At 36.4% G+C, this 24,470-nt stretch overlaps 1 protein-coding gene and 1 non-coding gene across 6 annotated transcripts in view; both read right to left on the minus strand.

Moving 5' to 3' along the window:
- Positions 1 to 24,470, minus strand: part of LOC137044573 (signal induced proliferation associated 1 like 2) — a 175,711-nt gene that overhangs the window by 27,622 nt on the left and 123,619 nt on the right. For 4 of the 5 annotated variants that reach the window (XM_067420633.1, XM_067420636.1, XM_067420634.1 and 1 more), the window contains exons 10-14: positions 15,944 to 16,186; positions 12,968 to 13,120; positions 9,025 to 9,134; positions 7,929 to 8,011; positions 2,125 to 2,531 (exon numbers count right to left, since the gene is read on the minus strand). In XM_067420633.1, the coding sequence (XP_067276734.1) occupies positions 2,125 to 2,531; positions 7,929 to 8,011; positions 9,025 to 9,134; positions 12,968 to 13,120; positions 15,944 to 16,186 (996 nt within the window). The remainder of the gene's footprint in view (positions 1 to 2,124; positions 2,532 to 7,928; positions 8,012 to 9,024; positions 9,135 to 12,967; positions 13,121 to 15,943; positions 16,187 to 24,470) is intronic. The other variant, XM_067420635.1, reaches the window with a different exon arrangement.
- Positions 23,875 to 23,947, minus strand: trnaa-agc (transfer RNA alanine (anticodon AGC)). Its single transcript has one exon. It is a non-coding gene; the product is annotated as a tRNA-Ala (tRNA).

The raw sequence follows: 24,470 nt of genomic DNA on the forward strand, positions 1-24,470 counted from the left end.
TTCTGCCTTTTATGTAACAGTCTATGCTTACAAGGGTTTAGTTGAAAGAGGCCATAATCACATTCTCTAAAATAGTGTACTTTAAAAAACCTCACTTATCTATACATTTGAAATCAACTGAAGAATATAAGAACACTCTGAACATAACAGAAGCTGATCATCATTGTGAAATTGCTCTGCAGTGAAAACAAAGTGGTTTCATTGTATGGATGGAAAATAACCCATGCCAACATTTAAGAGCCTTTCACAAAGCTATAAAAAAAAATTCCCTTTAAAAATATTTCTTATTATCCCAAGTTATCATACCTGTACAATCCCCACAATGCAAATAACGACTTCAATGCTAAGATAATGTAACCATAATGCAAAAAACAAACAAAAAACTACTATGGTTCTCCAGCAGGTAAATCATCTCCATTAGTAATAGTGAGGTAACTGACCCAAGACTGGATCTGACAGATTACCTGGACTGGAATAACAGGAATTCATATCCAGATTTTTTCTGCTATGCTACCGGATATATACTTAACTGATCAAAAGTTACAGTAAATATATTTATAATGCATATTTAAAAAACTGCTGTTCTTTTCAACTTTATATTCATCAAAGGATCCTGGAAAAAAAGATCAAAGTAGTTTTTTGGTTAGAAGCAAAAAATCCCTGCCCTCATTTCCAGAAGAGGGACGTGCCTCCGATATTCCAGCAACAGAAAAACAGGACACAGCATTGATGCTGCTTTTCCATTATTTTCTATGTAAACAAGCACTAGATGGACCCTTGCATTGTTTTCTCCTGTTCTGTGCCATTTACACACATCGCGTCGAGAAGACATGAGCAGTGGAAAACGCAATGTGTTTTTAAAAATCCAAAAAATCAAACTTAACTTGAGCGCTGCGTTTATAGAATGCCATTTCCTGCGTGAGACACTGAAAAAGATGCGAGACGTAAACAGTCAAACACGTCCATCTAGCACGCTTATATAGAAAAGCAATGGAAAAGTAAGACAGTGGAATGGAAAAATGCATTGTTTTCATTGATAGTTGTTTATCACGGAGCTGAGACGTTCTTGTGTTTCCACTAGCAGCTCTAGCGAGGAGATAAACATTTTAGGAAAGGTGCTAAGCTAACAGGGCAGATTCCATCACAAGTCGTAGACGGGGCCTGTGCAATGACGTCACAATATAAAGAAAACACAAAGGACTCATTTTAAGACACTATTTATGATTTATGGAGAATATAAAAGGAATGGGTAGATTTTACCATTATAGGGCGGTTGTGTTCACACACTGCTGCCACTTTTATGTTCAAACACCATGTTAAACTTAATTTTGTATAATAGCTCGCTTTCAGAATTTTCTTTAAAATGAGAACAGAAAGTCAGCCTTAGCAGTAAATGCTAAAAGTCTGCTGACTTGCTATTAAAAAAGGCCCCCCCCCCTCTCTCTATCTCTCTCTCTCTCTCTCTCTCTCTCTCTCTCTCTCTCTCTCTCTCTCTCTCTCTCTCTCTCTCTCTCTCTCAGAGAGTACACACAGCTGAATTTGTACATTATCCAGATACTTAAACAGTGTAACTGGAAGAATATGCACATAGTTATAAACAATAACAGATAGCAGACTGGAAGCATTCCACATGGTCTAAGTGCACTGCAAAAAATGCTTTTCTTACTTTGTATTTTTGTCTTGTTTCTAGTCAAAATATCTAAAAATTCTTACATTAAGAAACATTTACTAGACAAGTAAAAATTATTGTCTTGTTTTGGGGAAAAAATGACAAATAATCTGCCAATGGGGTAAGAAAAATAATCTTGTTTTCTTATTAAATCAAGATTTTTTTTCTTACCCCATTGGCTTATTTTAAGCAAAAACTCTCTTTTAACAAGACAATTACTTTTACTTGTCTAGTAAATACTTCTTGTTTTAAGAATTTTTAGATGTTTGGACTAGAAACAAGACAAAAATACTAAGTAAGAAAAGCATTTTTTGCAGTGTGTGAATATAACCAGTAGGCTAATCAATAATGTTGGCAAAATCTCAACCATTTGAACATAATCAAGCAGGGTAGGCTTGATCCACTCAGACTGAAATGTAATCATACTCTCCTAAACATCAGCACGCTTTTCTCACCTGGAATGAGAAGAGATCTCGCTCAAGTCTCCTATACTCCCATCCGCAGGTGTATGTCCGGCGGCCAGAGCCGTGGCGTAGGTCTGAGGAAGGTATAACCTGCCATGGTCCTCCTCCATTGAACCTTCTTCCGTCAGCTCCGGTGTCCACGGGTGTCCCGGATCAGATGCGCCCCGGCCCTGGAGCACGACGCGGGCCACGGATGCACTGGCCGCCCCCGGGATCATGCTACAGGGCGCGGTGTCAATGCCACTGTCAGTGGAGGCTCCTTTAATGTAGGTGAGACCCAGCATCTCTGGATCCATCAGATCCCCGGAGCCAAAGTGCTTCTCATCGCTGTTACTGCTGGAGGCGTTGCTGGACAGAGTGTTACTGCTGGAGTGGCTGGAGTTCTTATCGCCGCCCTGCTGGAGGAAGACACATACACACACACAGACCAAGGAATGATTAACGATAGGCATAATATACCTGCTGCTGTCTGTCATTAAAGGGTTAGTTCACCCAAAAATGAAATTTATGTCCTAAATTAATCACCCTAATGTCGTTCCACACCCGTAAGACCTCCGTTCATCTTCGGAACACAGTTTAAGATATTTATATTTAGTCAGAGAGCTTTCTGTCTTTCCATTGAAAATGTGTGTACGTTATACTGTCCATGTCTAGAAGGACCAGAAAGGAAATAAAAACATCATCAAAGTACTCCATATGTGACATCTGTGGGTAAGTTAGAATCTCTTGAAGTATCGAAAATACATTTTGGTCCCAAAATAACAAAACCTGCGACTTTATTCAGCATTGTCATCTCTTCCGTGTTTGTTTTCAATCTGCGTTTGCGACTGCGCAGTCTCCCTCAGACTATAAATGAAGCTCGCACACACCAGATAACACATCAGCAGCGTCACTGCGCAGTCACAAACGTGGATTAAAAACAAACCCGGAAGAGAAGACAATGCTGAATAAAGTCGTAGTTTTTGTTATTTTTGGACCCAAATGTATTTCCGATGCTTCAAGAGATTCTAATTAACCCACTGATGTCTCATATGGACTACTGTGATGATGTTTTTATTCCCTTTCTGGTCTCTCGAACTAAATATAAAATATCTTAAACTGTGTGTGAAGATGAACGGAGGTCTTACTGGTGTGGAACGACATTAGGGTGAGCCATTAATGACATCAATTACATTTTTGGGTGAACTAACCCTTTAATGTTAATCAAAGAACATAAGACTGAGAAAATCACTCTTGCTCTTGACTGAATAACTTTTGTAGCTTTAATAAGGTTTTATTCGATATTTAATTTATAATGTAAGAAAATCCTAATGCACTGTTTACAAGGTTAATGTACATGGGTCAAAAACAACGAAAAAAACTTTTTATGCACTTTGACAGGGCAAGTAAAAGTCTGAACTGGGCCAATAGAAAATAAATGAGTCTTGATATATTAAAGCGCAGGTAAAAGTGACGTTTATTATAATGGCTTTATGTGAAGATTATTTTAAGTTCACTTAAATTAAAAGTCTGAAATCCTAATAAATGTTAAAATGTATAGTTTCTAATTATACTGTAATGACGAATGGCTATAATTAATGGGTAAAATCAAGAAAAAATCTATTTCATAGAGACATCAGTAGTAGTATCAGTATCGGGGATGCCTTGTTTCATAAAAATATTTCATTAAAAAATATTTAAAATATAGGCTACAGTTTTTATGTTGTTTGTACATTCACTTAGAGATTAAATGTGAAATTATTTTGATATGAAAATATATTAAAAACATTACATGTTAGGTGTACATGTTAGTATATATATATATATATATATATATATATATATGTATGTATGTATGTATGTATGTATGTATGTATATATATATATATAAAAAAGTACATGAATATAAATATATTATATTTTAAAATGGACAACTGGCACTCACATTGCAACAAACAATATACATTGTCCCATTGTCTACATGACATTTTGTGCTTGCTAGCATATTTTATTATCTATATTTCTAATTAGCAGATGGAAAACGGGCTGCATTCGCTGTCATATTCTTTGTCATGTGACACCTTCTTTAGTCCAAACTAATATCACACCAGTTTAAATGTACCACTGCAAACCGCAAAGACCAGCAAAACTAATTACTGTGAGCTAATGAATAATTCTGTGACTGGTAATGTATGCAAATATGAGCTGTACTCATTAATTAGTGCGCAGACAATAGGCGTAATAAATCAAGAGAGCGGAGCCTGTGGTGAATGGCGCCATGTACATCTCCCAGTGGATACGGCCAACAGCATTTCAGACAATGCAACAGACATTAGAGACCATTTCAGAGATGAAAAGATTTGTAAATTATAGATATAGATGGTAAGAGGCAAACAGACAACAATAAACATAATTAAGAGACTGTGATTCTGACATTTAACCTGCTTTTATATAGACCGCTATGAAATGATCCAACACACTCACTAATGCAGCGGTAAAACACAGACCACTTAACATGGATAATGAGACAGTCCTTTAATCTACTATGGTTTTCTGTATTTGTTCAGAGGCTCTACAGCTGCTAACCCCCTATATCTCTTCATCACGCACACAATCAATCATATGCTTTAGATTAAGCATCCTCCTCAGGATCTAAACGTCTTCAATGCAAACTAAGAAAAGCATTAGAGAACATGTCACTTGAGATTAATTTAAAACAGCATGAAGTGGTAAAAAATGATTGGCTATTATACTTAACGTGGGATGGAATGAAATAAGACATTATCTGCCATTTTCTTGAATAGAAATTGTTAAATTAAGGAGTAATGTGATTAAAAACCGCAGTGATTGCAAATCAGAACAGAGGCAAACACTTCTCACAGACACTGAAAGAGAAAAAGCCTCATTTGAAGGAAATTACAAGTGATAACATTAGTTTAAGTGAAACAAAGTAATTAACATTAATTTACCTTGGAACAAATTATGATGTTCTTACAACTGTTTCATTTGGGAATGAAGACCACAGAGTTTAATCGCACAAAAAAAAAAAAAAAAAAAAATCACTATTATACAAGGCTTAGCAATGTTTTTTCTCTCCATTATTTTTGGATCATTTTTGTAAAAACACATTTAAAATCCATAAACCTCATGAACTCTTTGGCTTGGTGGTCTAACGTCTGCATTTATATGTATCCATTTAGATTCTAAAGCACGGTTAATATATTACTATATTGGTTAATATAGTTTAAGGCATGGCTTAATGAAAGTCAAAAATAAATTGCAGTAAAGCAAATGTAAGCGTAAACAGAATTAAAACAGCAGAATTATGATGCTTTCTAAGATTCTTTATTTTCAGCCAGGAACACATATATTTCCATTCAAAATAGTACATTTTACTTGTGAGCAAAATTGGAATATCGCAAAAGAAGTTTGCGAATAAAGCCCTGTTTCCATCCCATGTGTTCAAGAGAACAAATTCATCCCATCCTAGGAAATTGTTGCAAAATATCTGTAATAAAACTGGAAGTTGCTGCATTCGGGAAAGAAACTGTGCCTCGTTTTTCATACATCATAAGTGATACGCTTGCTATCTTGCGTTCGGAGAAGGATACCTGATGTTTGGGAATGCAATCGTGTGAGAGACTTCTGGAAGGTCATTGTACAAACTATTTTGATGACATTTCAGGCATTTTAGAATGACCAAACCAACATTTGAGATACCGTGCGATGAAGATTTTTGATGCGCATTGAGCTTTGTGATGTATTCGGTGATTGTGTTTTAATAATAGTTTATGTCTTGGATTATATTTGTTCGAATCCTAAACGGAGAGCTTGTTTGTATCTGCATCACCTTCACTATTTCTCTCTGAAATGATGATCATGTTGGGTAAGTACTCTGTGTATCATTAAATTCTTTTATTTTTTTACAACACCGGCAAAGATTGTTTATTCCATTGCGTGTGCAGACAGGGTTGCCAAGTTTTTACAACAAAACCCGCCAACTACTAGCCCAAAACAATAGGTTCTCGGGGGGTTCTCCTGAAAAATATGCCGTTTGGGGGGGTAAAATGTGTGTTATTTTGGCAAGGTTGCCTGCTAAAATTCGCACTCATGGGTCTATATATATCACATAATAGTCGCTTCAACCCGTGGACATAGAAAACAACCCGTGGGGGAAAATGCGGACTTGGCAACAGTTGAGCTCTGTTGACGTCGCTTCGTTGCTCTGATTGGTTGTAGGTCTATCCAATTGATGTCTTTCCTGGTTGGGTTGAAACACGCCCCATAATCAAAGCCCAATGGAGCATCAGACTCATATTCTGACTAGAATTGAGTATGACCACGTCAGGCTACGATACGGGCATTTTGACATAGTTTTGCTTGTATACAATAGAGGAATTCTATACAACAGAATCCGGCGTTCGTATGCTGTCTGCACCGCTCTGAAAACAATGTGAGAGATTTTGAGCTCTCTTTCACCTCTTGTGCTCGAATGGTTTAAAATCGCCTGAATGTTTAAACTGACAGGACCTAAAACACATGCAAATGTGCACATCGCAATAGGAATGCTAAAACAATGTATCGTGCAGCCCTACTAAAGCTAACTTAGTGCTAAAGCCAAAGAGCATATGTAGATCATTTCAAATCAGTCATTCATAGTATGAGGATCATTTCAGCTCAAACGGTTTGGAAGAGAGCTTATATATATACAGCTGCGCACACAGGGATCACTACAGGAGCCTGTTGTTTCTGGACCCCTGCTGTCCGGCGTTAAACGACCGTAATTTACTTTGAATTGGCTGTCGGTGGTCAGATGCTATTACTGGAACAGGGAGTGAGAGATATTGGGTAAAACTAGCATTCAAGGTGAGAGAGAGACAGACAAACACGAGCATGTCCCCAATAACAGCACAGAGCGCCAGCACCAAGGGCAGACTGACCTTATCGCCATTCATTCATCACACTGATGCACATGCACACTGACAGCACGACTAGCGGGGCTCCGTGTGTGTGTGTGTGTCATATCAAGGTTTTCAGCGTACTGTACGTAGTCAACACCCTAAAGACGAGCGGGAGAAGTTTCCAGAGCAGCACATTCAGAAGATTATAATGTGAAGTTTAAACCTCACTTACCACTTTAAAACACATTCTGACACTGTTCCCGCAGTAAATATCCCAGAGGGAATTCCCCTAGATCATGAATTAGTCCGGCATTTATAAACATACAGTTACATATATAAACAAATGCCTGCTTGCTAGCCAACTAACCAACTGAATTATAAATAAAGCACATGGTTTATTTTGTCCGCGGTCTTCTGTCCTTTGAATGAACTGGACCTCATGACCTTCTATACAGCTGTGTGTAGGGCGAACGGGATTTTGCCAAGTGGGACGTTATTGTTGGTCTAAAATTACCATCAAACTATTTTTAGCGCTAGATTTGCGGCTCCAACAAGATTCTCATTTCATTTTGATTTTAGGGCAGTGGTCCTCAACCAATGATTTATTTATTTATTTTATATTCCATTTTAATTTGAGTGCTTTTGTTGTCTTCTTGTAATTTGTTTGTTTTTGTATTGTATAAAGTTTTACATAGTTTATATAGTTATACTATGTAGTTTTTTTTTAAATACATTTTTATATAATCATGTTAAACTAATGGAAAAATTAGAAATGGTTTGGCAAATAGCTGAAATAAAATATTTATATTAAATATTTTATTTCAGTTAATTCTTATTACATCAAGTTATTTTTTATGGTTTTGGTTTTAATTTGAACTATAACTCTACTGAAGTGTCAGGTGGGAATATTCTTACCCGTGTCAGCTTGTTGGGTGAATCCTTGCCTCTTTCCTTCAAAGAGTTGAGGATCTTGGTGGAAGGGACGTGCCATTTTGCCTCTGTGAAGATAGAATAAAGGATAAGCTTTGAGATTTCCAGAACATCTGAGGGAACTTAAGAGCATAGACACCATAACACACTCTCTAGCTGGTCGAGATAGTATAGCAGACCGTCAGTAGGGCTGATAGACTTTGAAACAGCAACTAATCAGCTATGATATAGTAAAAAAAAAAGATTAATCACAATAACAAGGGCTGCACGAAAAAATAGCATTGTCATTTTTTTCATAAAAATAGCATTTACGATTGAAATACTTTTTAACTCACAGTGAAATATTAAAATGTATGAATGACCCACCGTACTAATGTTTAGTATGTTTAGGCTGTCTATTTTCAAACATTAAACCATCAAACTTTTATTTTGGTGGAAAACCATAAGCTGCTAGTAAGTAGATGAACACAGTGCTGCGCTTCACTCTGAAACACACATATACAAACAATGCTTTTGTATGTGCACAAAACAAAAAATGCTTTCTTACTTTGTATATTTGTAATTTCTTGTTTCCTGTCCAAATATCTAAAAGAACTTAAATCAAGATGCATTTACAAGACAAATAAAATTACATATTATATCTTGTTTTCTGGAGAGGGAGAGAAAATTAAGAAAAAAATCTAAATTAAATTTTAGCTTAAAACAAGCTAAATTATCTGCAAAGGGGGTAAGAAAAACGATCTTGTTTCCATTTGAATTTAGATAATTTTTCTTACCCCACTGGCTTGTTTTAAGCAAAAAATCACTTAATGATCTTGTTTTTATGTGTGTAGTAAATGCATCTTGATGGAAAGCATTTTTTATTTATTTAATTAATTAAATCTCAGCTTTGGTGTACTGATAAATCACACTAAGCCCAATCACGATTTTGGTTTTAAATAATTGTGCAACCCTAATGTTACCCTTTTTTTTCCCCTGAAGGAATTTTTTTTAAATAAGGAACTGTGTCATTTCCAGTATATTTTCAGGTGACCGTCACTCTTTGGAAGGATAAATGTAAACCTGTGGACGTGAATCTCACCAGCAGAGCGTGTTCTCTCGAGGGTGGGCTCCCTCTCCCTCAGTATCTCCCCGTCTCCCAGCATGCCCTGGGCTTCAGCAGAGCGCTCATGGAGGACCGGAGACTGACACCTGTGGATGGAACAGGCTGGAGTTTAGCCTTTATAAGGAATAGGAAACATGACTTCGATCAGCCAAATGAGGATGATGAAAGAAAGTTTATTAGGGCTGTTCATCTTTCACTGCAGTGAAACTACATTGATGTTCAGTTTAGATGAAATACCTAACAGCTCCAGCTGTGATGCGTTTGAGAACACGTTCAAATTCATATAGCAAAAGCTTATTTCTCTACTCATATTAAAACGTGTCAGCCTTAATTGGATTCACTATGGATTGATTATCTCACACACTCCTAACTTCCTCTCAGGCTAACGGGACATGTGAAATTAGCTAAAGGTGTTCTGCTTAAAGTCTAAATGTCTTTTTAAGGACTAAAAATCAAGTACCAATTAGTAAATTACCAATGATTGTGCCTGAACATTAATCAGGTTACTTGTTATGTATCAGTTAATTTCTAAAACTCAAATCAACCTATATCAGAAAAACAATACTATAAATTATACAAGATTTATATAAGATTAAATACTAAATAAATAAATAAATAAATAAATAAATAAATAAATAAATAAATAAATATATATATATATATATATATATATATATATATATATATATATATATATATATATATAATAATATTACATAAAATAATTTTCAATAAACTAAATCCATACTAAATAAATAGTAAATCACATTAATATTTTAATGCAATTTACTATATTTATTTATAGCCCCTTGTTTTGTCAAAAGCCCCGAATCTTTTAGTTTAAAAAAAATTTAAATACTTAAACGTGGTTTCATTTTCTCTCAGTCTTTCAGACTGGAGCGGCAAAAAATAAAGCAAAAGCTCTATTACCGTGTGTGTGGCGGTCGGCAATGCATCGCATATCACTCAGCTTGTTTGCCAATGCCAACTGCCAATAAAAACGAACGAAGAAGAATATACATCTTCTTCTTCGTCGTTGTCATCAGGGATTGGCGGGCTTTTGTATTTCACCGGCGTCGTAGCTAACTATAGTTAACATGGACATTACACTTTTTTTTTAAAAGGAACACTAAACCTCACCGGCCAGAGAGAGATTCTGCGTCAGACGAAAGTGTTATACAGGTTTGTGAATCCGCTGTTGTAACACTTGAGTTACATGACTGTATTGCTGGCTAGCTAGCGAGTTAACGTTATGTGTTACTTATTAAGGCGAGACACGACAGGGGAAAACATGAGATTGAGATTTTGGGCCGGTTTACTCCCTTAAAGGTAGGGTAGGACGGACTGATCTAAACACTTTTGTCCAAATTTGTTTAAACTTTCTTTATATGTCAATACAAAATTAAAATGTAAGTACTCTGAAAAGGAGAGTGTAAAAACCGAGTGACTCTAGACTTTTTAATCTGCAATAAACACTGCTCATTATTTTCGTTCGGGACGAAACAAATGATTGGCTTGGGCAAATGATTGGCTTGGCTTGTCACTCTCTCTCGCTACCATGGCTACCACCGCTTTCGCTACAGGATCTGCCCACATGCGCGCGCTCGTTTGATTTGAGCAGTTCAAGAGGCAAGAAACCTCAGCAAAATAATGGCAGAGAAAGAGCATTCAAAATTCACAGTGCAGGGTTTTGCAGTCAGCGAAGGCAAACAATGCAAAAAAGGAAGACAGTACGAGAAACGGCAATGCACAGAAAGTCTTTGGCTAAACAAAGAAATCAAACGCGAGTAAATATCTGCGTGGCTTTTCAACGATGGTGAGAATTGAGGGACCTGAAAAACGACTCATTGCTGCTGTATTTCTGCTGGACAGGTAATCTTTCATTTTGATTCTAAATCGTTTTGATTTATGTTTTCATGAAGCATGTATCAAGAGCACATGAAGCTGCCTAATGTAGCTCATAACATTACTTAGCATAAAGTTACAATATTATACACTTAGCCATTAGTAGAGATGATAAATACTCAATATGCTTAGCTCAAGTTGATCGCTGTTGTGTTGAATTTTGCAAAATTTAACTTTAGATAACAAAATGCATGTGTAAAAGCTAGTACAGCATCCAGGAACTTTTTTAGAGCTAAGTTAGCTTTAGCTACTACTAATCAACAATGCTTTCATCATGGAAACTCTTACATGCAAAACACAGCATATGTTATGAATCTTACACGAAATTCATCTTCATCACAGTATAACTGATGTTATTGAAAAAACATGATGCTACCCGTTTTCTTTGCCTTGTAAATATAACTAGCTCATTACCAAATCAAACAAAAATATCTTTTAAACTTTACCAGTACCGGTATTCTAGCCTGATAGTGAGTACTAAAAGACATCTTATTTCTTTATATTCATACTGATAAAGTTCGATTTTTTATTACATGTGATTTTGACATGATGTCACTACATGCACACTGGTCTGAGGTAAATAATTCGTCTTCATTTCGTGTATTTTGGGGGCGTGGCTTTGGAAAGAGCCCAGAAGGGAGAAGGTGGAGTGAATGGAAATAACGAGCTGTCTTTAAAACAGTCGTGAGAGTTCTACAGACACTCAATTTTTATACTTTCTTTTTCAGAGTACTTACATTTTAATTATGTATTGATATATAAAGAAAGTTTAAACAAGTTTGGAAAAAAAAGTTTTTTAACCAATTCCTACCTCCCCTACCTTTAACATGTATATGTCAAAATAAAAAAAAGGCAACATTACATATTTAAGGTGGTTATTTCATTATACTTTGTCACCGTGCGCCTTTAGATTTCTACCTGAAATCATCCAAAGTTATTCTAATGCGAGCTCCCGTGCCGTCTCCATTCACAGAAACATGTCATGCCTGGTATCATTAAAAAGCTCTCAGTCTCACACACAGCACTGTCTAATCCAAATATGGGCATTTCCTTTGTACAACTAACAACCGCGAAAGTTTGCAGCCGGAAACCACATCTGATTGGTCAATGTGAATTTCTCACTACGCGCTGCACTACGGTGAAAATTAGTCATCCTTAACATTTTTGGCGTTTTGGATTCACTACAGCTGGAGAACAGTTAAATACACAACAGGTTGTAGGCTCTACTGGGTGATTTTTTTTTTTTTTTTTTTACTGAGTAACTTATCATTTTCCCAGATAGTATTTAGATTTTTAGGCATTCTATTATATCAAACAGCCTGAAAAATAGTGCATTTTGCTGATGTAAATTGGAAAAAAATCTCCCCGGGGGAGTATGCCCCCGGACCCCCCTAGGTTTGGGCCAAGCCCCGAATGTTTACATCATCTGGCTCCGCCCCTGGCGTCCGCCTCACACAAAACCATTCAGTAGCACAGAAATATATTGTCAACACTGTTCTGGGATTTATCAATAAAATAGCTTAGAAACTGAAAACTTCTAGCATATATTTCTTGATAACTAAAACTCACAGCTTCACTATTAGTAGAGAGACACTGCCAGGTAGAATGAATTCACACACAATTACTAATGCATTCATATACATGTAATCTTTATTGTGCTACTTTATCTGTAACTTATTCAGAACGAGCAGAAATCTGTCAGAAATATAACGACCATTAGACAAAAGAACTGATACAGAAGCTGTTATGTGGGATTAATAACCTTATGAGCAGCGCTGTGTCATATGCTATAGCTGTCCTGGGCACAAGAAGACCCGAGTTCGCGTCTCAGCTCGAGGTTCACACATATATATATATACATACATACATACATACATACATACATACATACATACATACACACATATACACATATATATATATATATATATATATATATATATATATATATATATATATATATATATATATATATATATATATATATATATGTGAGTTAGTGTTGGCATGTTACCCGTCGTATCCGGGCTGCTGGTTCCAGCTTGCGCTCCCACAGGGTCCGGGGTCACTGGAGGACGACTGGTTACTGGGAGAGCTGCGGTAGTGCTGAGACGCCTCTCCTTTACTGCAGGAGGAGAGCTGAGGGTTCTCCGTGTCCTGTACGGTCCTGTAGTGCGAGAAAGAGAGAGAACAGATGGGTTTCCATTCTCACAGCAGCTGTCACACTGATACCGATACAGCCCATAGAGGAGAGTTCAATACGGCGACAGATTTCAGTCGAACGAACAAACCGTGAATCACAGAGCCTGTAGCCATCAGTGTGTCTGAGAGTAACAAGCTGAATGTGTGTTAAATCAGACCTAAAAGCTCCATTGCATGAAATATGAAACGTTTCGAAATATATGAAATATAGAAATGTTTTTTTCTACTATAACATTCTTACTAACAATGAGGAAGAAATTATATGACCTGTTAAATGACTAAACCAAAAATATTTAATAAAATATTCTTCTTCAGATGATATACATTAAATGTTTTTCCCAATGTTTAAGATGAAATATAATTTGAAATATAAAAAATATAATATTAATATAACATAAAATATATAATATAAAAATAATAAATAATATATTATAAATAAAAATAATATATAAATTATATAATATAAAACAATTATTAAACAATATTTTATTAAATAATATAAATATTGTATTGTTTAATATCAACAAACAATGTTTGTTATTAAATTAGTAATTAAAAAAAAAATAATAAATACATAATAAACTAAATTTTTTCATAAACTAAATCCATACTAAATATACATTTATAACAATTTAATTCATGAATTTATCAGTGGATTAGTGAAATGGATAATTAGGTAACACACAGACCCATTAAACATCAATCACTTTAAATTTGACATCAATAACAATCAGATTATCATGCTTTCAAATTGATTTTAGTCGATTCATTTAAATAGGTTTAAATAAAATTAAGTGCAATTTTACCGTGACATATTTATTTGACATTTGGGCAAATGTGCATCTGGGTTTTCCATGCATACAGAAGTTGTGCACAGAATTTCAAGATTTTGCCTGAATGTAAGAATCTAATAAAAATAAAATAAAATGGGAACTGCAATAACAGTATTTAGCATAGACCATGGTTTAAATTCATTTAAAAGCATGATAATCTGACATTATTGATGCATACTACTAAAATAGCACAAGCAGAAAGTTAACGTTATTCAGAAGACCGCAGTCCTCCACTAATGGACGTCTCACTAAGAACCTGTCTACTAAACCACCAGTGATCCAATCACACGTCACCTCGTAAAAGTACCGGCCGTGAAAACTCAAGCGTCTGATATTCCCACTCCTGCAATGCTTTTCTGTTTCCTTCGCCCGTCAGCTTTAATGGGAATCAGCAGTGGTCTCATTTTCCATGCATACATCGCACACACCTTTCAAATCCGCAAAATGTGAGGGGAAGAATCTTAACGAAGGTAATTTGTGAAGCCAAAACAGGCCGACATCAGTCCGAAGCAAGGATGTACAGACTAAAACGCACAAATGGCATGGTGACTCTGCGCACCAAAAATATGCATGCTATTATATTAATTAATCAATGTGAAAGATGCATATAGATCTGCCTTTAAATCTTTTAAGAAAAATGTAAGTAGTGTTTGCATGTGCACATTGTCATATTGGTCGCTAAGACATTCCTGCAAGGTGTCCAGTGTGCTTTAGAGATAGTATTAATGCACCACCACTACGAGAGAAAGAGCTCTCTCCACATGGGGTCTCACAGAAGAGTCTGGAAAGGTCATCAACACCACGAGCGGCTTCCAAGTAAGAACAAATGATCACATTATAACAAACCATATTTGAAAGGCATATTGTATGCATAATACAGGAACCTGAATTCATGATGTTCTGGGTCAGTAAGTCTGCCAGGAACTCTGGAAATGCAACATATTACTTTCCAGCTGCAAGTAAATGTTAGTGCACGGAACAACCACAGACAGGTTTTGTGTGTGTGTGTGTGTGTGTGTGTGTGTGTGTGTGGCAATTTTTACATATTTATGCAATGCAAAAAAAAATCCTCAAGAGCATTTTTTCTTGTTTTCCAGTTAAAAATCTAAAAATTCCAGTATCTAATAAATATCTAATATATACATTTAATACTAGAATTAAATTTTAACCCAACAACTTACTTATATTATATTATTATTATATTACTTATATTAACTTGTAAAAAAAAACCTACTATTGTATTTATAATTAAATTCATTATGTTAAATTATAATTGTTTTAATTAAAATTATATTCATAAGTAACACAGGAAGGCCATTAGTGCCATATGAAATCAGCTTTATTTATCCCAGATTCTGTGTTTTCTTGTTTTAATTTTTCTTGATTCTGATTAAATGGTTGGAATACATTTCAATAATCAATAAACGTAACAATTTAAAAATTCATTTTTTCTGGATGTAAAATTTAATACAAATGTATTAGCAATCAAACAAAAGTTAATAAACATTAACAATATAATTTTATAAAATGGTAATCAAACCCAAATTTAATAATACTTTTACTTTTAGGCAAACAATGTGCAGCACAAAATATGTTTACTGCTAAATTTAAAACATGGATACATTTTTGTTGTTGTTGCAATATTCCTTTAAAAATTAAGTTTTAACAACAATTATTATTATTATTACTACTTTGAGAAGTACATTATACTGTACAATAGTAATTATATTTCGGTCATAATTTCTTCAAGTTAAACCCAAACCATTATTTTGAAGGGTTATAGTAAAAGACCTTTAGTTTCTGTGTGTATTTATGATGACAATTTTCTAAAATGAAATGGTGATAATGATGTATGTGTGGTAGACAAAACTAAGACACGCACAACATGCAGACTTCAGATTTCAGTAGGTAAGACATCGTGTCCCTCATGTGAGGAGCTGAAGCTGGAGTGATACCTGGGTCCATCTGGCAGCTTCCTGTCGAACGAGGTGCTGCGTGGGATGGCGGTCTGGAGGATCTGCTGGCAGGGCAGGCGATCGGGACCCTGGGTGGGGGATCCACGGGGAAGAGGCTGGCCGCTGCTGGGCACGCGGTGCCAGGTCGTGTTTCTTTTGAAGGGTGTCTTGTACTCGCAGGGCGTTCCTTCACTGTCCAGCTTATACTCCACCATAGGAATGCGGTAGAGCTCTGAACATCCCCTGAAACACACACACACACACACATGAAGAGTAGAAAATCAGCCACCCATATTTTTTGGGAATAATGTGCACTGATAATTGCTCACAATAAAATCAGGATTGTACTAAAGAGGATCTATTATGTTCTTTTTCGCAGTCTTGATTTGGTTTTAAATGTTTGAATGCTGAAAAACACATTTTCTCCATTGTTGCAGCTCCTCTCTTCCCAGTCTGTCAGTATGACTCTGTTTAGTTCCCGTCTCTATGAAGCCCCTCCATCTGGAAAGCACAATGTACTGACTGATTGGCTGGATCAGTGTGTTGTGATTGGTCAAGCGCTTCGAGAGTGTTTTTCTTTGGGTAAAACTTTTAAATACTTGCTAAAACAATATGAAACCTGTACAAAATACAGCAGGCCTCTACAATAAAGACTGCCTGGGTTAAACAAATAAGACATTTGATTTTCTTTATTTCTGTACCTGAAAAAACTATTGTTAGACCTCCCCGAAAAGCACTGTTTGTTTCATATGCGTCTTTGTTCTGTTGTATTTATATATGTTGGCCTGCTGAATGCTAAATGGCTCCAATTTTTGTTCAATAGGAATAATTTGATGATGCATCAATAAACTAGCTAGTATTCCTTGTTGCACATGTCTTTTAACTTTGCTAATTTAAAGCATGATCAAAAAACTAATCTATTTTAATGATAAAAGTTCAAAATGTTCACAGCTGATATTTTATTTGTTTATGTACAGGTAAAAGCTAAAAGCGAATGACACTCAAGTTACCAATGGATGCTTTTATATTCAAAATAAGGTGGATAAGAGAGCTGGGGGAACTAGAAGATGCCCAGAAATAGAGAAGCTGGATGAGGAGGGGTTCTTGGGTTGAAAGAGAAGAGCCTGAGGGTTCAGCACTGCACACAGGTCATGAAAACAGTCCACTTTCCAAAACGAAAAAAATAACTAAAAAAATTCCTTTTGCAATTCAACTCTGCTGCTATTGTCTCATGAAGCTCCTGGGGTGAGGGGTTCACATTCTCGTCTTCCATTTGCATAACCAGCCCACAGGCTCATATCAATTAGATGCAGAAGACAGCCCCAAAAATCTGAGAATGTGATCTCTGCATCAGCTGAAATGTGTTTTAAATTGAGCTGCATTCATTCGCCCATTGCCCTCTGGTTATCACTGACCTTGGCGTCCTCATGAGGGCAGAGAACACTAGACGCTACGCTACACTTTCTGGCAGAATCTCCTGGCATGAGCAACACGGCAATGCGAAACATCCTCGAAAGGGACTTTTTGACCGAGAAATCATGCTGGAATATATTAAAGGAAAAGATCAGCAATAAATGAACATTCTGTCATCATTTACTCACTCTCGTGTCATTTTGATTCTGTATGATTTCCTTGTATGAAAAACAAGAAATATTGTATTTTGCAATGGGGAATTAATATATATATATATATATATATATATATATATATATATTAGGGATGCGCGATATACCGGTACTGGAAAAATACCGGTATATATTTTATTTAAAACGGTACGATATCATGATTTGGCACATTTCGGTATATGCTGCTTTTCCGAAGTTCACCGCTAGATGGCAGCGCGCTACCCAAACTGACCCGAAACAACCGGCAAATGTGACAACAACATAGACGAACAAAATGGATAAAGCAGTTGAATCTCACTCAAGATGCCCAAAACGAATTAATAAAGAGAGGAGTAGAAGTGACATTTGTAATGACTTTGCTTATAAAACTGATGAAGAACCATCAAACCTAGCCAAGAAGCATATCTGTCACTATTCTGACTTTAAGACTTCTGAAGAGATCGACAGGTCAGTGAATCATTCAAACCATCTCATTTAGACATTTATTTTCTTTTAACACTGATCAACGCACACACACAGCCTAACATAAGATCGGATATCACAATCTCCAGCGTTCGTTTCAACCAATGACATTTAGATCTCATTATATTTGCACGCGTACTATTGCACTATTTATATTCCCGTTAGACACAACCGCCTGTGTTTATGTGAATAACTTACTCACTAAAGACGGACATTTGTACATAACTCTGTGTATTTGACTGTTTAAGGAAACTTAATGTGTAATGTGCGAGCGTGACTAAGTGACAGGCGTGTGTGTGTGTGTGTGTCGTATGAGCTCATATCTCCTGTAACTGTTATTACGAAATGCTATAAAATCACTTGCATGTTCAAATGATTTCCGTTATCCATCCCGAGACCAGCGTGAAATGTTGAATAGGATTATGCAGATTGCTTTAGTGTAGTGCGATCAGTGGCGGCTAAGTTACTGGTCTGTCAGAGAGGGGAAGCTCATTTTCGGCCAATTGTCTTATTTATTTAAAAGTAAATTCTGCCCTACGTTCCTTTTCAAGAAAATGGTCTTTTACCCTGTGAATGAATGAACGATCTAAAAAAATATTAAACTCTGTAAAACTGAAACAAGGAATGTGGTGTATAATTGTGTGAAATGTATGATGTAAATGAAGCAATTTCGCCAAGCAAATATCAAAGAAATAGGTTGCAGCAGTTTTTATTTCGACTGAACTTGAGAAATTCGCGATGGGACTGAGCGCGAATAGCTTCAGTGATTCCTTATAGTACAGAATCGCTGTCAGTCAAAAGGAGATGCAGACCCTCCAATCAACACGCAGAAGCTCGGAGTCCGGGCCAGCCCACTCCCCATTCACTCCCAGAGACGCTGAGCGTCCGTGGGCGGGACATTATCGCAGCGTTTATCCAATGACCGTCTAGTTTCGAAGCGCTGAAAAAAACCGTTCAAAGCAGCCCCATTGAAGTCAATGGGCGCTGGGCTTCAATAGGGAAATGCACTGTGACGCTGCGGGAATGTATGGGATGGAAATCGAGTCAGCCGACCTGCTATATGTAAACGAACTCGTCTTTGAGATAAACGTTTTCTAACGCATTTTTAGTCAATACAATGTTAATATAATAGTACATATTTGACCATTAATTTTGTGACATTATAAGGGAAGCCGAGCTTCCCTTGCAGTCTTAAAGAAATCGCCACTGAGTGCGATGTCTTTTGAAACCAGAAGCAATTTGCTAATTTTGAGAGATTTTTGCTGAAATTATTTCTCACAAGAAAGTTTTCAAATGACTGATTTGATGTGATAAGCTTTGCTGATTCATTTACTAATAAACATTTGTGGTAATTTCCCACTTTATAAACTCAAAACTTGCATAATTGTTCTCATTCGCGTGCAATATACCCGCGCTAATATCAGACCTTGTGGTATCGATTTCATATCGGTACTTCGGTATTAGATTGTGGTACCGTACCGAAGGCAAAATTGTGGTATCGAGCCATCCCTAATATATATATATATATATATATATATATATATATATATATATATATATATATACACACACACACAATCAGACCAACATTTATTCAGACAGCAGTTTATTCGCTATAGTTTAGAAAACAGTAATAAAATATGACAATAACTCCACAGTTAAACTGTCAAAACAAACTCATCTTGATAATGTCAGATAACTTTGATAGAAAGGGATGTAATGGATTACAATCAACCAATCAGCTGTTAGATTAAAGTACACAATTAAATAATACCAATTTAGCTCAACCAATGACCAAGCAATGCTTCATTTAGTCCAGTCTGTGGGGTCAAAGATCACATTAGAAATGAAAGAAAAAACACTTCAGCAAACCATGCTCAGCTCAAAGTGTCTGAATCACTTTTGCTCCCACATTTTGATTAATTTTACTGGTAATCCACTGTATTTTTCACACCAAATACCCAAAATTGGGTATGTGTATTTTGGGTCCACAAGAATGTTTGGGTATTATATGTCAGTTTCCTTTATTTTGCTAACCTCACTTACATAAATGAACTATAGTGTCCTGCACACACTAGTAAAAATGGTGTCTGAATAATTTTTTGGTTTGACTGTTTGACTGCTCACCAAGCCTGCATTTATTTGATTAAAAATACAAAACAAACAGTAACTTTGTGTTAAATATTATTACAATTTAAAATTACTTTTTTTATGTGAATATATGTTCAAATGTAATTTATTTCTGTGATCAAAGCTGAATTTATCCTCATTACTCCAGTCTTCAGTGTCACATGATCCTTCAGAAATCATTCTGATATGAGGATTTGCTGCTCAAGAAACATTTAAGATTACTATCAATATTTCAGGATTTTTTCAGGATTCTTTGATGAATAGAAAGTTCAAAAGAACAGCAATGATTTAAAATAGAATCTTTTAGAGCATGATAAATGTCTCTATTGTCACTTTTGAAAAATGTAATGCTCCTTGTGAAATAAAAGCATTAAATTATTAATTCCTTTTGTCTCCAAAGCCTCAAAGCCCATTAATTAGAAACAGTGTGCAATGCAGTGGGGAATATTGAGGCGAGTCATGTGACACACGTTTAGTTCTGAAACGCAGGTGTTTATCAATGACCAGAAATCAAACAATGCAAACAACACACGTGCAAACACTGCAAATGCATCCAGACGTGTCTTTGCAAAGCTGCTGAAACATTAGCCACGGCTCACAGCATTGGCTCGTGTGTTTAAAAAGTCAGTCAACATAAATGCGTTTACAGTATATCACTCACAGATGAGATGTAATGAGAACCAGTTGAAAATAAAAGTAAACTACTGAATCAAATTTTTTGCCTCGAGCGTATGAGACGTTGAGTGTCGACGCAGGAGAATGAACTGGTCCGTTTCCCCATTAAAGTGGGCTATTAAAAGCAGAATAATATCCCAAACTACTGATAAACAATTCACAGCATAAGCTGAAGGCTTTTTAAAAGAGGATGATAAAGACAATGTGCTTTTTTACACAAGTGTATCAAGTGTTAACATGATTCACTATTTACTTCAGCTTCCACACAGAACAAAACGTTCACATTTTCCACATCAAAACCTGAAACCTCTGACGTACACGGCCATAATCTGGAGAATAATCTACAGTGAGCAGCGTGTGAATGTGCCGAGAAACACGAGCCCGATCGCATTCAGATGGAAGCTTTTAAAGATTCAATGCTGTTTTAGAAAGACACTTGATCCCACATGTCCAACGAAGCAAATATCACTAGACTTATTCCCATTCCCAACATTAGTGTACTTATCCAAGAAAAAGTATGTATTGCTCGTGGCTGTGCTCACATTTACAGGCACAGATTTATAGAGTGATGTTTTCCACTGCCGCCCGCCAAGAACCGCTCGACTCAATCCTCTCACACTACTGCCGTCATAATGGAAAACAGAAGCGTGTGATTTAAAGGCAAGACACTAATGACCCTGCAAAACGCAATAATGATCAGTATTGATTGACATTTATAACGCTTGTTTAAACACCATAAGGATAGTACAGAGTTTAGCCAAACAACGCAAAAAGCGTTCACTGGTGCAAAACAAGCTTAAATCAGGCATACATTTCCCATCCTGCGCTATATAATGAATAAAACACTGCGTTTCACATTAGATCTTCAAATTAAAGCACCTTCATTCAACCACATACTGTACACTACTATTTCAAAGTTTGGGGTCAGTAAGATGTTTCGTTTTTGAAGGAAACTAACACTTTTATTCATCAATGACGCATTAAATTGATCAAAAGACAATTATGATGTTACAAATGATTTCTATTTCAAATAAATGCTCTTTTGAACTTTTTATTCACCAAAGAATCCACAAAAATATTAAGCAGCACAATGGTTTTCAATGTTGATAATAATTATAAATGTTTCTTGGTCCTCAAATCTTAATATTAGAATCATTGCCTTGGTGAGCAGAAGAGACTTCCAAAAAAAAATTTGTTACAGACCCCAAACTTTTGCAAAGTGTACATTTTACATTATTACACGGCTCTGTAAAATACTTGATTCTGATTGGTCGATCGCGCATTCCAGCGGTATGTTATTTCCAGATAACACCTGCTCAGACGGGTACTACGAGTTATCTGGACCGGTACTACTTCTGTGCTTAACGCTGGCGCCATCTTGTGGCTTAAACAGCCGCGGGTTACAATGGAAGACATCAAGGCAGGTTTCCTTTATAATGTTTTTAAAATAGATATTTTTCTTACACAAACGCATCGATTCGAATCAGAAGGCTCTGTTAACCCATCGGAGTCGTGTGGAGCACGTTATTTGACGGACAGCTGCATTTTTATGGACTTCAAACACAACTACAACAACTGCTGGGATTAAAGTTAGCCTGGACTTTTTAAATATAACTCCGATTGTATTTGTCTGAAAGAAGAATGTCATATACACCTATAATGACTTGAGGGTGAGTAAATCATAGGCTTGGTTTCATTTTTGGGTGAACTAACCCTTTCAGCATTCATCTTCAACATTTAGCAGCAATAGATAAAGGCTTAAAGCAGGTTGGAACTGTTTTTCTTCGTGGAAGCTTTGCGTAAGAGCTAATAAAATATTTAATCTCAAGACAATATTTTGTGTCTAATAATTATTTATTTGAGAATAGTAGCCGTGTAATAGCTCCGCTTCGCGTCGGGGTCCTGATCACTCTGTCGGGGTTTATTCTGCGATAACAACCGGCTGGGTGTACATTACCCCTTACTTAAAGTGCCTTCAAGTAAATTAATATCAAAGTACCATCTGATAGTATCAGTGTCACAGGGTAACATCACAATACTTCTTTGTAATAGTGGGAGAGAGAGAGAGAGAGAGAGAGAGAGAGAGAGAGAGAGAGAGAGAGAGAGAGAGAGAGAGAGAGAGAGAGAGAGAGAGAGAGAGAGAGAGAGAGAGAGAGAGAGTCTTCTTTAATAGACTTTTAGCATTTACTGCTAAGGCTGACTTTCTGTTCTCATTTTAAAGAAAATTCTGAAAGCGAGCTATTATACAAAATTAAGTTTTACATGGTGTTTGAACATAAATGTGGCAGCAGTGTGTGAACACAACCGCCCTATAATAGAGAGAGAGACCCAGGACTTTTCCCATCAAACACACTGTTTTTACATCCTCTCTCCTTTTAAAGAGCCCATACATGTCTTTTTATGGTTGTGCAGAATCCAGTCTGGGCTGGTGAAATATGGCTCTAATATTAGCCTAACCCAGAAAATCTATTTATTTACACTAGAGCAGCAGGATGTGGCCGGCCGTAACCCTGCGCAGCGTTTCTATATGAATCTTTAAACATGCCGCCCATACATCACACTAATGAGAGAAACATTTCAGATGTGTCTGCCCTGAAAAATACTCACTTATGGATTGAAAATGTAAACAGCGGGTAAATATTTGGTTTTCAGTCTAATCAGAGAGAGCATGTAATATTATGAGGCTCCGCTCCTTGAATTCAGAGCTGAAACATGAGATTCATCACGTTGTACAGTATGCCAATGTGTCTGTGTGTACTCCGCTGCTTTTACTGAGTCTTTCCTTTAGGTAATATTTATCTGGGTGTAAAGTTCAAACATGCTGGACATCTGGAGTTCTGGCAATTCTTGTTTAAACCGCATCACTTGCACTTAGATTGATGCACTTGTCAGACGCTTTCATCCAAAGTGACTTGAATTTAATTGAACAGTTTTTGCATTTTCCTGGGAAGCAATCATTTACATTTACATTTATGCATTTGGCAGACGCTTTTATCCAAAGCGACTTACATTGCATTTATACATTTTTGTCTATTCTTGCTTTCCCCATGGGAATCGAACCCATGACCTTGGCGTTGCTAGCGCCATGCTCTACTCATTGAGCTACAGGAAAGATAGAATCAGATCATCACCTCCCTCAGAACACCCTAGAAACCACATGTCAACGTTCTAAAAATCACAAAGAAACCTAGCAACTGTACAGCAACACCCTGGCAACGTTAGGCACCCTGGTCCAATCCAACGCTCTCCATTGACTTTGCATTGCGTGAGGCTACCTCCTTGTCATTTCGGACTTATTACAAAAAGCAGAAACATTTTTAAAAGATGATATGTGACAAGGTGTACAGCAAACAGGCTAAAAAACACATACCTACGTTTTTATAAGCTGTCGACCTCAAAAAACAAGCATTCAAGGCGATAAAAGTGGATACAGGCAATAAGACGTAATAAGAACAGGAAGAATGGGTCAATTTTAGGATCCTGACCCTCAGTATGTCTCAGTATGCCTACGTGCGCAGTAAACATTCTGTCAAACATCCAAATGTCAGTTTTATATATTATATTTCCTGTCGCTGATTACTTTCCCATCCAGTGGGCGTAGTTCTCTCTGTAATATAACATGTCGCGCTCTGTCT

This window comes from Pseudorasbora parva, chromosome 17, assembly GCF_024679245.1.
Source record: "Pseudorasbora parva isolate DD20220531a chromosome 17, ASM2467924v1, whole genome shotgun sequence".
NCBI lineage: Eukaryota > Metazoa > Chordata > Actinopteri > Cypriniformes > Gobionidae > Pseudorasbora > Pseudorasbora parva.